Genomic DNA, 16707 nt, shown 5'->3' with positions numbered 1-16707 from the left:
TGCGGCCGGGGGGCCATTTACTACCCATAGCTAATTTTTTGACGGCCCGCGATGCATTTGTTAGCACTTTAATATTTAGTAACAATTTTTTCGGGCAAATTTTGCAGGTATATACCCCAGTGTCAAATATTTTGTTAATTGACGAATGCTACCTGTTAGCATGTTAATAGGCTAGCTTTTTTTTAGCTAATTTATAGGTATACACCAGTCATATTTTGGTACTTGATGTTTGCTAACGTTACCATGCTACCATTTTTATTTATTGTATTTTCGTAATTGACGCTTGTTATAGTTAGCATTTTAGCATGCTAGCTTTTTTTAAGCTAATTTAGCAGGTATACATATCAGTGCCATATGTTTTGATTTTTCACTAATGCAGTTATCTGCCTAGCGTGCTAAATGTTGGCATTTCTGTTAGGCTTTGGCTCGTCAGCCTTCACACAAAATATTATTTATATAAACAGATCATAAATAAAATCCCCTGACGAGCAGGGAAACCTGCGAAACAGGCTTGTAGGGATGATATAGCCCCTGTGTTTTTTCCTGACCTAACGTATATGTATGTATGTATATATATATATGTGGGTGTATATGTATGTGTGGGAAAAAAATCACAAGACTATTTCATCTCTACAGGCCTGTTTCATGAGGGGTTTCCTCAATCCTCTCCTGAGGATTGAGGAAACCCCTCATGAAACAGGCCTGTAGAGATGAAATAGTCTTGTGATTTTTTTCCCACACATACATATTACGCTCTACCACGGTATTGAGCACTATTTTTTGGATAATCTAATTAAGACATATATGTGGGTGTATATGTATGTATACATGTGTGTGTGTATATATACAGTATATACACTGCATAAACTGAAATCTAAGTAAGATGAAATATCTCAAATAAGGGTGATATTTGCTTATTTTCTGTCTGATAAGATAATTCTTCTCACTAAGCAGATTTTATGTTAGTGTTTTACTTGTTTTAAGGGTTTAGGTCCTAAATTATCTCAGTAGGATATTACAGACCTATGTTGAGTAAAACATGCTTGAAACTAGAATATCAACTGATGCAAAGCTGTGTCATCAACACTCACAAGTGTAAAACTACTTTTAAGTAATAATTTCTTACTTCAAGCATAAAAAAAAAAATCATGATGCCGAGCGCATATCATTATGTCAAGACAATGGCACTAGCATTTACTTAATTTAGGAATATTTTTCAACATATTGAGCAAAAAGGTCTCCTTTTTTTTCTACCAAGAAAAGTGCACTTGTTATTAGTGAGAATATACTTATTTTAAGGTATTTTGGGGTTCATTGAGGTTGGCTAATTTTACTTGTTTTGGAAAGTCTTGACAAGCCAAATGTTCTTGTTCTATTGGCAGATAATTTTGCTTAGTTCAAATAAAATATCCCTAATTTTTGTAATTTATTTTCTTGTTTTTGAACATTGACTTTTTGCAGTGTAGGGATGATATAAATATATATTATATATATGTTACGTTACATGCAGTTGGCTTTTGGCGACAGGCCAATTTTTTTAGCCCAATGCGGCCCCCAAGTCAGAAAGTTTGGACACCCCTGATTTAGTGCCTGTCTTCATTAAAATGCAGAATATATGCTAATCATCGGAACCCCCACAATACTGTGTGGAAAATATGCAAATACCATCACTCGGCAGGCGCAACGTGATTTATCAAGACCTGTACTGCTTTGTGGACGCTATTTGGCCTCTGTATTGGGAACGTCTAAAACGTACGTGCAAACTGACGCAAGGAGACAAGACGATGGACAGAAAATCCTCCGTCCTGTGTCAAAATATATGGACTGTCAGGAAAAAAAAAAAAAATCAATTCAGCAATATAATTTTACGATATCATAGCTGCTGGATGATTTAAAGGGCTGATTGAAACATATTGAATTTATGCATTTTCGAGTCTACTGGCATTTGTTTTTATCATATGGAAAATGATATAATTGCAATATATAGATCTCATATGAAAAACTGTCTTTCAATATGTATTTTACACCAAATAATCACTTGATTAACTGATTAGAGTGTTCCTATATCTAAACACAGTGTTGCTGTTCAAACTGTGTGTAATGTCACAGTGGCCAAAAATATGAAATATACTTGTTAAATAAAACCTGCCTTGTTTTAATGAATACTTAGCCCTACTACGCTACTGTATTTGAATGTTTTTCATTGTGGTGGCACTGAAACGAGCCCGCTAATAGCACACGCAATGTTATAGTTAGCACATAATGTTTAGCTTGTTATTTGGATCTTAGTAGAGATACCAGGACAGAAATCGTCAAAGTTTCCATTAATTTTTTTTTACTCCACTTAGGTAAAAAGTCACAAAGTGTACAACAATCAAAACTATAAAAAAACATCCCTTTGAAAAACGTTTAAAATCTTGACTTAAAATTGACAATCGCCATTAAACCCACAAGGCCACAAACATTTCAGTAAACTGCCTCCTCCATGTTGTCGTCACTATCCCCGCCAAAGTCCTCGCCGTTGTCAAAGTAGGACATTATGTAGTCCGTCTCCTAAAACAAACACCTTGTTAGCACCTTGCCAAAAAACTCAACCGTTTCAATGTCGCCTTCTCACCTCCTCCAGCTCCTCCTCGTCATACTCTTCCTCCGGCTCCTGATCCTCCTCTTTCTTCTCCTGCTGCTCCTCATCCTCCGAGCTCTGCTGCTCCTCGCCCTGCAGCGTCTAAACAACAACAACACCCGTTGGAAAGAAAATCAAGCAGCAAATGAAGGATATAAACTTGGAAATGAAATAAATAATGGTGGAAATGAAGGAAATAAAGGTGGCAATGAAGGAAATAATGGTGGACATGAAGGAAATAGAGGTGGAAAATAAGGACATAATGGTGGAAATGAAGGAAATAATGGTGGAAAAGAAGGAAATAGAGGTGAAAATGAAGGAAATAATTGTGAAAATGAAGGAAACAAAGGTGGAAAATAAGGACATAATGGTGGAAATTATGGAAATAATAGTGGAAATTAAGGAAATAAAGGTGGAAATTAAGGAAATAATGGTGGAAATGAAGACAATAATGGGGGAAATGAAAAAAATAGTGGTTGAAATTAAGGAAATAATGGTAGAAATTAAGAAAATAAGGGTGGAAATGAAGAAAATAAAGGTGGGAATTAAGAAAATAAAGGTGGAAATTAAGAAAATAATGGTGGAAATGAAGGAAATAGAGGTGGAAAGGAAGGACATAATAGTGGAAATTAAGGAAATAGAGGTAGAAAGGAAGGAAATAATGGTGGGAATGAAGGAAATAGAGGTGTAAATGAAGGAAATAATTGTGAAAATGAAGGAAACAAAGGTGGAAAATAAGGAAATAATGGTGGAAAGACAATAATAGGGGAAATGAAAAAAATAGTGGTTGAAATTAAGGAAATAATGGTAGAAATGAAGAAAATAAAGGTGGGAGTGAAGAAAAAAGTGGAAATGAAGAAACATTTGGAAATTAAAAAAATAAAGGTGGAAATTAAGAAAATAAAGGTGGAAATGAAGAAAATAATGGTGGAAATTAAGAAAAAGGTGGAAATTAAGAAAATAAAGGTGAAAAACTAGGGAAATGAAAGTGGAAATAAAATAAATAAAGATGGAAATGAATGAAATGAAGGTGTGAATAAATGTGGAAATGAAAAAAAAGGTGGGAATAAAGATGGAAATGAAGAAAACAAAGGTGGAAATGAATGAAATGAGGGTGTAATAAAGAAAAAAATATGGAAATGTAGAAAATAAAAGGGTAGAAAAATGTGTGGAAAGTATGGAATAAAAGGTGGAAATTAATGAAATAAAAGGTTGAAATTAATCAAATAAAAGTGGAAATTAAGAAAATAATGCGGAAATGAAGGAAACGAAGGTGGAAATTATGGAAATGAAGGTGCAAATGAATGAAATGAAGGTGAAAATGAAGGAAATAAAAGTGGAAATAGATATGGAATGATAGGAACAAAGGTGGATATTAATTAAATGAAGGTGGAAATAAAAAGAAAATAAATGTGGAAATGAAGAAAATATAGGTGTACATGAAGAACATAAATGTGGAGATGAAATAAATGTGGAAATGAAGAAAATAAAGGTGGAAATGCAGGAAACAAAGGTGGAGATGATTAATATAAAGGTGGAAATTATTTAAATGATGGTGGAAAAGACTGAAATGAAGGTGTAATAAAGGGGAAAAAAGGTGGAAATTAAGAAAATAAATGTGGGAATGAAGGAAAAAAAAGTGGAAATAAAGGAAATAAATGTGGAGATAAAGGTGGAATGAAGGAAACGAAGGTGGAGATGATGAAAAAGGTGGAAATGAATGAAATGAAGGTGGAAATGAAGGAAATAAATGTGGGAAAAAAGATTGAAATGAATGTAATCAAAGTGGAAATAAATGTGGAACGAAGAAAACAAAGTTGGAGAGGATGAAATAAAAGTGGAAATGAATGAAATGAAGGTGGAAATGAAGGAAATACAAGTGGAAATAGATGTGGAAAATAAGGAAACAAAGGTGGGGATAAAGGAAATAAAAGTGGAAATAAATGTGGAGATAAAGGTGGATATAAAGAAAATAAAAGTAGGAAAAATGTGGAAATGAAGGAAACAAAGGTGGAGATAAAGGAAATAAAAGTGGAAATAAATGTGGAAATGAAGGAAACAAAGGTGGAAATGAAAGAAATAAAAGTGAAAATAAACAAGGAAATGAAGGAAACAAAGGCGGTGATGATGAAAATTAAGGTGGAAATGAATGAAATGAAGGAAATCAAAGTAGAAATAAACGTCAAATGAAGGAAACTAAGGTGGAGATTAATAAAATGAAGGTGGAAATGAAGGAAATAAAAGTGAAAATAAACGTTGAATAAAGGAAAGGAAGGTGAAAATGAATTAACTCAAGGTGGAAATGAAGGAAAGAAAAGTGGAAGTAAACGTGGAATGAAGGAAAGAAAGTTGGAGATGAAGATGAGAGGTGTTTGTGTAGGAAAAGTAGCAACGTGATGTCAAACCTCCAGTTTGAGGAGAACCTCCTTTTTTTCTTCTACTGCTTTTTTCTGCTCTTCAGCCTGAACTCTTTGTGTCACCACAACCACTTTGGACGCACCTGACAGGTAGAGAGATGCAATCATGTCAGTACTGTCACACACTGGACACAAGGGGCACTTTACCACTTTTTATGGACACCATAGTTGTTATAAATGACATCACATCGACCACTAGTTGGCCTAATCTCCCCACAACATTAGCTTAGCGCTAGAGATGGACATAATAACTTTGTTTTACGGCAGAAAGTGACAAGTTTTACTAGATAGTACTTTTGTTGCTCATGTTGTTTTGGTGTGCTTATGACCGAAAGTGACCAGTTTTACTAGATAGTAGTTTTGTTGCTGATGTTGTTTTGGTGTGATTACGACAGAAAGTGACCAGTTTTACTAGATAGTAGTTTTGTTGCTGATGTTGTTTTGATGTGATTATGACAGAAAGTGACCATTTTTACTAGATAGTAGTTTTGTTGCTGATGTTGTTTTGGTGTGATTATGACAGAACGTGACCGGTTTTACTAGATAGTAGTTTTGTTGCTGATGTTGTTTTGATGTGATTATGACAGAAAGTGACCAGTTTTACTAGATAGTAGTTTTGTTGCTGATGTTGTTTTGGTGTGATTATGACCAAAAGTGACCAGTTTTACTAGATAGTACTTTTGTTGCTGATGTTGTTTTGGTGTGATTCTGACAGAAAGTGACCAGTTTTACTAGATAGTAGTTTGGTTGCTGATGTTGTTTTGGTGGGATTATGACAGAAATTGACCAGTTTTACTAGATAGTAGTTTTGTTGCTGATGTTGTTTTGGTGTGATTATGACCAAAAGTGACTAGTTTTACTAGATAGTACTTTTGTTGCTGATGTTGTTTTGGTGTGATTCTGACAGAAAGTGACCAGTTTTACTAGATAGTAGTTTGGTTGCTGATGTTGTTTTGGTGGGATTATGACAGAAATTGACCACTTTTACTACATAGTAGTTTTGTTGCTGATGTTTTTTTGTTGTGATTATGGCAGAAAGTGGCTAGTCTTACAAGATAGTAGTTTTGTTGCTGATGTTGTGTTGGTGTGATCACGGCAGAAAGTGAACAGTTTTACTAGATAGTAGTTTTGTTGCTGATGTTGTTTTGGTGTGATTACGGCAGAAAGTGAACAGTTTTACTAGATAGTAGTTTGGTTGCTGATGTTGTTTTGGTGTGATTATGACCGAAAGTGACCAGTTTTACTAGATAGTAGCTTGGTTGCTGATGTTGTTTCGGTGTGATTATGACAGAAAGTGACCAGTTTTACGAGATAGTAGTTTGGTTGCTGATGTTGTTTTGGTGTGATTACGGCAGAAAGTGACCATATTTACTAGATAGTAGTTTGGTTGCTGATGTTGTTTTGGTGTGATTATGACCGAAAGTGACCAGTTTTACTAGACAGTAGCTTGGTTGCTGATGTTGTTTCGGTGTGATTATGACAGAAAGTGACCAGTTTTACGAGATAGTAGTTTGGTTGCTGATGTTGTTTTGGTGTGATTATGACAGAAAGTGACCAGTTTTACGAGATAGTAGTTTGGTTGCTGACGTTGTTTTGGTGTGATTGCGACAGAAAGTGACCAGTTTTACTAGATAGTAGCTTGGTCGCTGATGTTGTTTTAGTGTGATTACGACAGAAAGTGACCAGTTTTACGAGATAGTAGTTTGGTTGCTGATGTTGTTTTGGTGTGGTTACAGCAGAGAGTAATCACTTTTGCTCCATAAAAAGATTGTTGATGCACACTATCTCCTTCTTCGCCTTAAAACGTCTCGGAAGACGTCGTCTTTGTTTTATCTGATGTGACCACTTGTCACCTGTCACTCACAGAGTTGCTTTGAAAAATGGTCTAGAATAAATAATGTATTATTTGGATTTTGGTGGTTGCATAGATTTTCTGTGCGTGGAGGACACGGGAGCAGTACGCTATTGCACAGGCACACACCTTAGAGGGAACATTGGTTCACACACTGACCTTTTTTTGGTGTTTTCCTGACACGCAACCTCAGCTCTTTTGGGAATCTCTTCCAGTCTGAAAAAACAACCAAACAATTTAGATTGACTTTGGTTTACTGCTGCTATGCACAGAGCAAATCTAACATCATCAAAATCATTCTCATCGAACCCATCATCAACACTAGGGCTGCGCGCTTAATCGACATTGAGGTTTTAATTAGTGTGAGTACGTAACTGCAGGAGAAAAAAAATTACTAAAATATCCCAGATTAGCCAGAATTCCCGGTTTTCCGGGACATTGTGCCCATTGAAAATAAATTTACCATTTCTCGAACTTGCACAATTCCTACATTTTTTTAGAATCATTCCACTCATCCTGGACAAGTTAAAACAAATTCCAGGAATTCCTGGTTTTCCAAAGCCAATTAGAACCTTTTTGTTAGGATCCGCTGCTCGGATCACAGTTTGTTTACAGTTTAGTGTCACGTGTGTTTTGTTTCTGTTGCCATGACGGCAGATTTTGCTCACCTGCCTCTGGTTAGCGTTTCGGGACGCGCACCTGTTGCCCGAGCGCTAATCAGAGGGCTATTTAGTCTTCGCCCGGGCAGCACTCTGCCTGGCTTCCTAATTTGCTTTCACGCAACAGCTAACGACCACCTTGTTTCCTGCTAGCTCTCATGCTATATTATTTTGCTTACTAGCTCCCACGCTAGTCGTTTTTGTTTTTTTCTGTCTGATTTATTTGTGGAAATAAATCATTTTCCTACCTGCAAGCTGTGTCCGAGCCGTCTGCATCCTTGGGAGAACAACACCCGCATCACCATGCGACCAGGTCGTTACAGTAGGAAGCCAGCAAGAAGAAGTTCTCTCGCAGCGAGCATGTCGGAGGAGATGGACGAAGGTGCGTGGATGGTGTTGCGAGCAATGGAGGCGGAGACTCTCCGCTATTCCCCCTCGGAGCGCCAGGACCTGATCTGGGGTCCTAACGGAAAGTTGGTCCCAATCCACTCCGTTTGGCCCGAGGACATCGCCACACCCCCGCACCACCGGACGCGTCAGCGAAGACGGAAGCCGCCAACGAGGTCTTCACTTCGCTGCAAAGACGCGCCTCTCCCACAGACTCCTCCACCGGTACACAGTAAGCAATATTCAGCCCAAGATTCCCCTCCTCAGATGTTTGGCAACCCTATCGACCACTTTGCCAAACATTTCACCGATTGGGCTGTCAGTCAGCTGGAGACCCACACAGATGACGTCATCCCGCCCACTGTGGATGACGTCAGAGACGAAGAATTTTTTTTAAATTCTTCTGCTCCTTTTTATCAGCCACCTCCTAAGGACTTGAATTCTAAGATAAGACATTATCAGGACATTTTTGTGAAATGTAAATCTAGTCAGTCCCGGTCACCTGACTTTCTAGCTCCACCCCCAGTGACTATTGCTCCGCCCACTGCACATATTTTTTCCCCCTGTGCTCCCACCCAGTCTCAAGTGGGGGGTGACAATAGACATTTTGGACAATTTAGAGGAGAGGATTCCACCCTCCCCCTGACCACCCTCCACCCACCCTTGAAGACGGTTCCAATCCGCAAGGAACGCGTCTGGGATCCGCTTTTTGAGGGGGGGGCTAGTACTGGGAGCTGTGCGAGTGGGGTGGCACAACGGCGTGCTAAGCCGCAACCTCCTGCTCGGCCACCGCCACCTGTCCTTCGGCGGGCTAAGCCACAACCTCCTGCCCGGCCGCCACCACCGGTTTTTCGGCCTGCTAAGCCGCAACCGCCAGCGAGGCCACCTGCACCTCGACTGGTTCTCGCACCAGTACCTGCACCTCGACTGGTCCCCGCACCAGTACCTGCACCACGACTGGTCCTCGCACCAGTACCTGCTCCACGGCTGGTCCCCGCACCAGTACCTGCTCCACGGCTGGTCCCCGCACCAGTACCTGCACCACGACTGGTTCTCGCACCAGTACCTGCACCACGACTGGTTCTCGCACCAGTACCTGCACCACGACTGGTTCTCGCACCAGTACCTGCACCACGACTGGTTCTCGCACCAGTACCTGCACCACGACTGGTTCTCGCACCAGCACCTGCACCACGGCTGGTTCTCGCACCAGCACCTGCACCACGGCTGGTTCTCGCACCAGCACCTGCACCACGACTGGTTCTCGCACCAGCGACTCCGGCTGCCACGACAGCGACTCCGGCTGCCACGACAGCGACTCCTGCTGCCACGACAGCGACTCCTGCTGCCACGACAGCGACTCCTGCTGCCACGACAGCGACTCCTGCTGCCACGACAGCGACTCCTGCTGCCACGACAGCGACTCCTGCTGCCACGACAGCGACTCCGGCTGCCACGACAGCGACTCCGGCTGCCACGACAGCGACTCCGGCTGCCACGACAGCGACTCCGGCTGCCACGACAGCGACTCCGGCTGCCACGACAGCGACTCCTGCTGCCACGACAGCGACTCCTGCTGCCACGACAGCGACTCCGGCTGCCACGACAGCGACTCCGGCTGCCACGACAGCGACTCCGGCTGCCACGACAGCGACTCCGGCTGCCACGACAGCGACTCCGGCTGCCACGACAGCGACTCCGGCTGCCACGACAGCGACTCCGGCTGCCACGACAGCGACTCCTGCTGCCACGACAGCGACTCCGGCTGCCACGACAGCGACTCCGGCTGCCACGACAGCGACATCTCAGCGACCTCGAGTGGTCCGGCGGCGCAAGCGGAAAGCAGGTCCCCGCATGCAGCCCTCGAGGTCAGTGAAGGGACGTCAGTGGCGCAAACAGCAGCGACATTCAAGACTTTGTTGCAGGACTCAGAGGCTGCTGAAATTCTGGCGCCACTCACGCCCACCTTCTCGTCGGCCACGAATGTGGCCTTACCGTGGTCGCCCGCCTCGCCCGCCTCGCCAGCGGTGGCGGCGTTCCATTCGCCGCCGCCACCTGACCCTTCCCCGGTGGATTCGGGGACACGTGGCCTGGCGACCCACCACCAAGTCACCCCCCCGCCCGCCCTTGACTCGTGAACTATTGCTTTTTTTTTGGGGTTCCAGTTGTTTTTTTTGTTTTCAAGGGACATCTGGAATCTGTCCTTTTAGGGGGGGGTACTGTTAGGATCCGCTGCTCGGATCACAGTTTGTTTACAGTTTAGTGTCACGTGTGTTTTGTTTCTGTTGCCATGACGGCAGATTTTGCTCACCTGCCTCTGGTTAGCGTTTCGGGACGCGCACCTGTTGCCCGAGCGCTAATCAGAGGGCTATTTAGTCTTCGCCCGGGCAGCACTCTGCCTGGCTTCCTAATTTGCTTTCACGCAACAGCTAACGACCACCTTGTTTCCTGCTAGCTCTCATGCTATATTATTTTGCTTACTAGCTCCCACGCTAGTCGTTTTTGTTTTTTTCTGTCTGATTTATTTGTGGAAATAAATCATTTTCCTACCTGCAAGCTGTGTCCGAGCCGTCTGCATCCTTGGGAGAACAACACCCGCATCACCATGCGACCAGGTCGTTACACTTTTGTTCTAAATTCTTCACAGTCCACATTTTTAAACAAATTCCAACCATTCCACCATCAAAACCGTCTTCTTAGTTGGGACATCAAAAGTTATTACTTTTTTTCTGTCCAAATTTTAGTTTTTCCCCAAAATACCAGGAATTCAGAAATACCAATTCTCAATTCAAACATTTTTCAAGCGATTCGAAAAATTCCCACACTAACACATTCATATGTCCTTGCTAGTATCAATAATTTTCAAAATGTCCTATTTTTTCCAAAATTCCATGAAATTCCCATTCAAATGAATGGACATATTCAAAGTTCTACAATACCCAAAATTCTGAAAATGTCGCACCACTTTTTACCCTATTCGGACCTTTCAACCACCCACACAGACTACGCTTCCGAGATCTCCAAGGCAAAACATGTTTTCCCAAAATTCCCAGTGTTTTCGGAATTTCCAGGAATTTCTCCCCATCAAAAATAAATGGGCAATAAACAAACCTCTCCATATCCCACATTTCTCAACCGATTCGAACCGTTGCAACATCCACACACTCCACTCCTCCTAGACCAGGGGTGTCAAACGTAAGGCCCGCGGGCCGGATCAGGCCCGCAAACAGGTTTTATGCAGCCGCGGGATGAGTTTGCCAAGTATAAAAATTTGCTGACATTTTGGACTGAAAGAAACTGCTGTTCTAAATGTGTCCACTAGATGTCACAATAGCAATTATTTGTATCTTTGTAGATGATGCTATATATGTAAAAAAAATAAACCACATAATGTTAGTACATCAGTCGAGGAAAATGAGCAAACTACATAAATAACATTTGATTTTGATATTGTTTTTTTATCTTGATAGATTGAAAATTAACACCAATAAGTTGACTGATGAAAATTATCACCTAATTTATCCAGAAAGTATAAATAACGACAAATAAAGGTAGAATACTATTAACCGCAACATGTAAGTGTAAAAAACCCAACAACATTATTTGTACATTTTCAGAATGTGCTTGTTCTATTTTTAAACAAAGAAAACAATCTGAAGTTGTCTTTATTTTTACGTTATCGTGCCGTGATTTTACCAGTCCGCCCCCCTTGGCAGTAGATTTTTCTCCATGAGGCCTCCAATCTAAAATGAGTTTGACACCCCTGACCTAGACATTCAAGCATTTAAATTGTTAGCCGTATCGGTGGTGGCTTAGGGCATTCACACGCAACTCCGACCGGAATTGCAAATTGTAGTTATGTATAAAATATAATCGCAATTTAGGAGAGAAAACTCGCAGTGAGGTTTTTTTTCTCAAAATCATCCTCATCACGCCGCCTGAACAAGGACGGAATGCGTTTGCGCGTCTCACCTGGCATCCAGCTCGTCAAAGCGTCGGCCTGTTCGCTGCTGTGATATTTGTCAGAGTATCGTTCCACATCTGTAGAGAAGGTAGAGCACCCCTTCACAATAAAAGTCCTTGTTGTTGCCCAATAGTTGACGATTTGAACATCGAAGTGACGCACTCACCCGCATGTGACCTCTGACCTGTGCGGGCACAGTCGGGCTGGATGAAGAAGGGCAGGGTCCTCATGGCGCCTCTGAACTCCTGTTTCAGGGCCAACAGATACTCGGCCTCCTCGCCTCCTGACAGGGGGAGGGGCTTGTGCTCCAAAGCCTGTTCTCAGACGGGGAAAAAAAGACGTCAGCTTCCCACAATGCTTTGCAGGACACAAACCGGCGCGCCTCACAGGGAACAGCGGCGTGGGCTGCTGGGTGGACGGAGGCAGAGTGTCTCCCTTGTTGATCCCGACGGCCTCCACGTTGAACGTCATCGTCCTGCGGCCCCGCCCGCGGCCGCGTCCCGCCATCTCTGGCTCTGCCCCACTGAGCTAAAACACGTCTGAGGTCAGAAGAAGAAAATATCATGCGCTCCTGCCTTCAACCAGTGTGAAACTTCCCATTAGTCGAGGTCCAAAGGTCAAGTAACGCAGAGAACATTCTGGAAGATTGTAACCTCATCCTAAGTTATCTGTTACCTGGAAGCACCTTTCTTTTATCTTAACATTTATGCGGTATTCCAGACTGCTCTCATATTTTTTTCCAAATCATACTCGTAGCGTTCAGTGGAAAGTAAACAACAAACGTGGCTGAAGACCTCAATAAAGGTGATGTCTGTCAATCATTGTACCAATTTACATGCACAAAAGGCTCAATTATGACGAATTTATGTGTGATACGTTTCGTCATCTCTGTGAAATTCCTACTTTCCAAATGTCCAACTTTCCAGCAGTCTCGAATGCACCATAAAACAGTCCATAGTTCACTATTAGACATCCATCCATATGATATAATAATACAGTAGATAGCAATAGTTACCAGGGATGTTTACTTATTTTTTAATAAAACTTAACTTGTACATTCAACAATACTGTATTAATAATGATAATTGTGATAATTTTAGTCACAATAACTGGAAATGTTAATATTTTATGTTACTAATTACTGTTATGTTTAACATTATCACAATTGATAGACATATTAAAAGGGACCTATTATGCAAAACCAACGTTTCTTACCTATTTGTACCTGTTTTTGTGTATTTGCGATCTGCATAAGTCCCAACATCAAACCGTGGAGGCATTGCAGAGATATTTATAAAACAATCTTGCCTTCCTTCATACTTACGGGAAACCATCCGTTGGGAATTTGCCCATTTGTGACAATTTGGCAAACTTTTTTGCTATATACAGTATGGTATAAATTTACCAAAAAAGCTTTGCGCGAGTCCGCCATTGGAGCCCGACGATGTAGTCAATAAGCTCCTTCTTTTTCTCTATCCTCTTGTCTTCATGTTGCCATTCCTAATACAAATTAGCGTATATGTTGAACTTTTTCTGTCAGTCTATGGAAGCACTAAAAACTACAACAAGATGGCGACGACGCTGTCAAAGTGGAGGCTAAATAGATAAGATTGCCCACAAAACAGCACATCCTAATGCGACGGTCAGAACCACCATCACATGTTATGTAGACCACAGGGTATTGTTTTACATGTAGATAAAAATCATAATATAACCTATTTAAATGTGTTGAATATAGCAGTAGTTATAGTAGATAGTAAACTATAGTATTCTAATAACTAATAGACATATTAGTAGTTATAATAATATATTGTGAGCAATAGTAAACTAGTAAATATTACACATAACATTAGCTGCATGAATAGATTAGATAGCAGTAGTTAAACTAGTTAGTTGACTATAGTACATTGTACCGAGAGCTGAATTAAAGGAGAACTGCACTTTTTTGGGAATTTTGCCTATCATTCACAATCCCTATGTAGAACAAGAACACATGTATTTATTTTTTATTTTTTTATGTATGCTAATTTGTAATAATCGGCTCATTGTCTGTGTCTAGCAAGGCAGCTAGTGAGAGCAACCCATTGTACATGTCGTGACCTGAATGTCAACCAAGTATTAGCGATATTGTTATTATAAGCGTTTACGCAAAATAACTACTTTTACTACTTTTAACTACTCACTAGCTTTTGCTGCTATATTGACAAACTGAGCTGCCGCATCGCCTCTGAGTTGGTGAAAGTCAATTCTAGACTATCAATTGTGCCTCTCACCTGGATAGTTGAAGGTTGTGGACATAAACCGAGTAGTTGGTCAACTTTTACATCCAACTTAGACCCGGAAAGAAGCATGTTTGCAACATTTTTTTTTTAACACTTCATGATTATTATGAACAGGAAGATATGAACAACCCATCAGTCAGCATCCGAGTGAAAGCAGACATTGTACAGTAAGGGATTGGTTTAATATGTGTATAGTGTCCCATGAAGTCTGCCATGATTAGTAGTGTTGTTGTTGAAGGGAAAAGTGATCGTTGTGAGGCGTCTGTGAAATGAATACGCCGCCATATGCTTAAAATGAGAAACAAACATAATATTACATGTTATTATGAATGTTACTACATTACATATATACTTTAAGCATGTTTATAAAACGTTGATGGAGGTGTTTGGATTTATAGAGCGTCCGTTGTTAGCTGATTCAATTTCCCTTTTTATATGACTTTTATTATCACATTTATTATTTCATTTTTCAATGTTTCTGTTGTTGCATCGTGTTGTATGTTTGTTGTGATTGTACTATTTGTACTTTAACCAGGTGGAGCCCTTTGTGAGATCTCTCTGTGAGAAATGCTCTGTAAACAAACTTACTTTTGTACTTATTGTTTTTTTTACAAATTAGAATGTATAAAAAAGGAAAAAGATATGTGTTCTCTTCTTAGATAAGGAATGTGAATGATGGACAAAATTCCATAAAGTGCAGTTCCTCTTTAATACAATATAGTAGTGATTATAGTAAATAGTAGGATATACTTGATTTATCCCACAATGGGGAAACGTTAGTTGTAGTAGATAGTAAACTAAGTTAAATTAGTAAATATTACACAGAACGTCAGCCATGTTAATATAAAAGATAGCAGCAGTTATAGTACATAGCAAAATACTATTAGACGTATAATAACGTTATAGTTACAGTATAGTCGGCAGGCTAATGTGGTTTCTTACTTTCAACATGCATCTTGAGGCCTACTGTTGTGTTTGCTTCCACTTGGACTTCAAAAACAAGCGTTATTATTCCGAAGTCTTCAAAAAAAGAGAGTTATTATCCCCAAGTCTTTGTTTACATCAAACAGCGAGACGACATCTTTTTTTCTTCAATGAACTTCCGTGTCCAAAAAGCACACTGGCAGCGCGCCACCTGCTGTACCGGAGTGTGAGTGCAGCCGCTCCCGAAATTCATCTCTTCAACGTTTCCAAAGATGGATTGACCCTTCAAGTTCAAGTTGGACTTAAACGGGGGGCCCCCAAACGCAACAGCTGGGGGTCAGTGTCAGGCCACGCCCCGCGCAGAGGCTCCGCCCTCCTGGTCTGAGGCAGCAGCGTGTTTTCGGATGGCTCACAATTGGACGCAAAACGTCAAACCATGACGTTGACATGGATGATGACGATCATGATGACCTGCTGCTCAGGTGTGTTGTTGATCATCCATCCATCCATCCATCCATTTCCTACCGCTTTTCCCTTTCGGGGTCATTATTGTTATTTTAATGATTGGTGTAATAATTCATTTCATTGAAATCCATCATTATTATCATGAGCTTGATGAGCTCTTCAGTGTTGGCTTTCTTATTTTGCTATGTGATTATTATGATTAATCTTTTCATTGACTTCTGTATTAATTGTATTGTTTGATTTATTTTTCTCATGCAAAGAAATCAATTTTCAAGACTTTTAATATTCTTTATTGTTCTTTATTATAAGACAAGCATTTAGCCATCTGCCTCATTGTTGTTGTTGTTGTTCAACTTGAGTCATCAAGAAAACTTTATATTTTTTCATGTGTTTTTTCAGATTCAACTAATTTGTTTTAATGCAATAGTTTGTATTTACTGTGTTTGATTAGATTGAGCAATATATTGTTTTGAATGTGTTTTAATTAGATTCATCAATATTTCATATTTAATGTGTTTAATTGTGTAATATATTGTTGATCTATTTAAACATAAAATCTTGATAACTTTCATTAAAACACATTAAATATAATGTTAAATCTAATGTGTTTTAATGAGATTTACGAGTATTTTTAATTGAATGTGTTTAATTAGATTTAACATTATATTATATTTATTGTGTTTAATTGTGTAATATATTGTTCAATCTAATTAAACGCATTAAACATGAAATCTTGATAACTTTCATTAAAACACATTAAATATAATGTTAAATCTAATGTGTTTGAATGAGATTTACGAGTATTTTAAATTTTAATGTGTTTGATTAGATTTAACATTATATTATATTTATTGTGTTTGATTGTGTAATATATTGTTCAATCTAATTAAACACATTAAACTTAAAATTTTGATAACTTTCATTAAAACACATTAAATATAATGTTAAATATAATGTGTTTTAATGAGATTTACGAGTATTTTAAATTTAATGTGTTTAATTAGATTTAACATTATACTATATTTATTGTGTTTAATTGTGTAATTTATTGTTCATCTAATTAAACGCATTAAACATAAAATCTTGATAACTTTCATTAAAACACATTAAATCTAATGTTAAATCTAATTTGTT

The 16707-nt window shown here is 39.7% G+C and overlaps 1 protein-coding gene across 2 annotated transcripts; it reads right to left on the bottom strand.

Moving 5' to 3' along the window:
* Positions 1–2315: 2315 nt before the first annotated feature.
* polr3glb (RNA polymerase III subunit GL b) lies at positions 2316–15326 on the bottom strand. 2 transcript variants are annotated; one of them, XM_062029833.1, is made up of 8 exons: positions 15127–15326; positions 12290–12430; positions 12069–12216; positions 11911–11979; positions 7052–7108; positions 5029–5123; positions 2618–2725; positions 2316–2553 (listed from the first exon to the last, which is right to left on the bottom strand). In XM_062029833.1, the coding sequence occupies exons 1-8, from the start codon at positions 15133–15135 to the stop codon at positions 2467–2469; spliced, it is 714 nt and encodes a 237-aa protein (XP_061885817.1). In that variant the 5' UTR covers positions 15136–15326; the 3' UTR covers positions 2316–2466. The 2 variants fall into 2 exon arrangements, with proteins under 2 accessions (XP_061885817.1, XP_061885818.1); XM_062029834.1 differs by having other exon boundaries at positions 12290–12441; positions 15127–15316.
* Positions 15327–16707: the final 1381 nt, after the last annotated feature.

This window comes from Entelurus aequoreus, linkage group LG20 (assembly GCF_033978785.1).
Source record: "Entelurus aequoreus isolate RoL-2023_Sb linkage group LG20, RoL_Eaeq_v1.1, whole genome shotgun sequence".
NCBI lineage: Eukaryota > Metazoa > Chordata > Actinopteri > Syngnathiformes > Syngnathidae > Entelurus > Entelurus aequoreus.
This window is presented reverse-complemented; position numbering and strand designations above follow the sequence as displayed.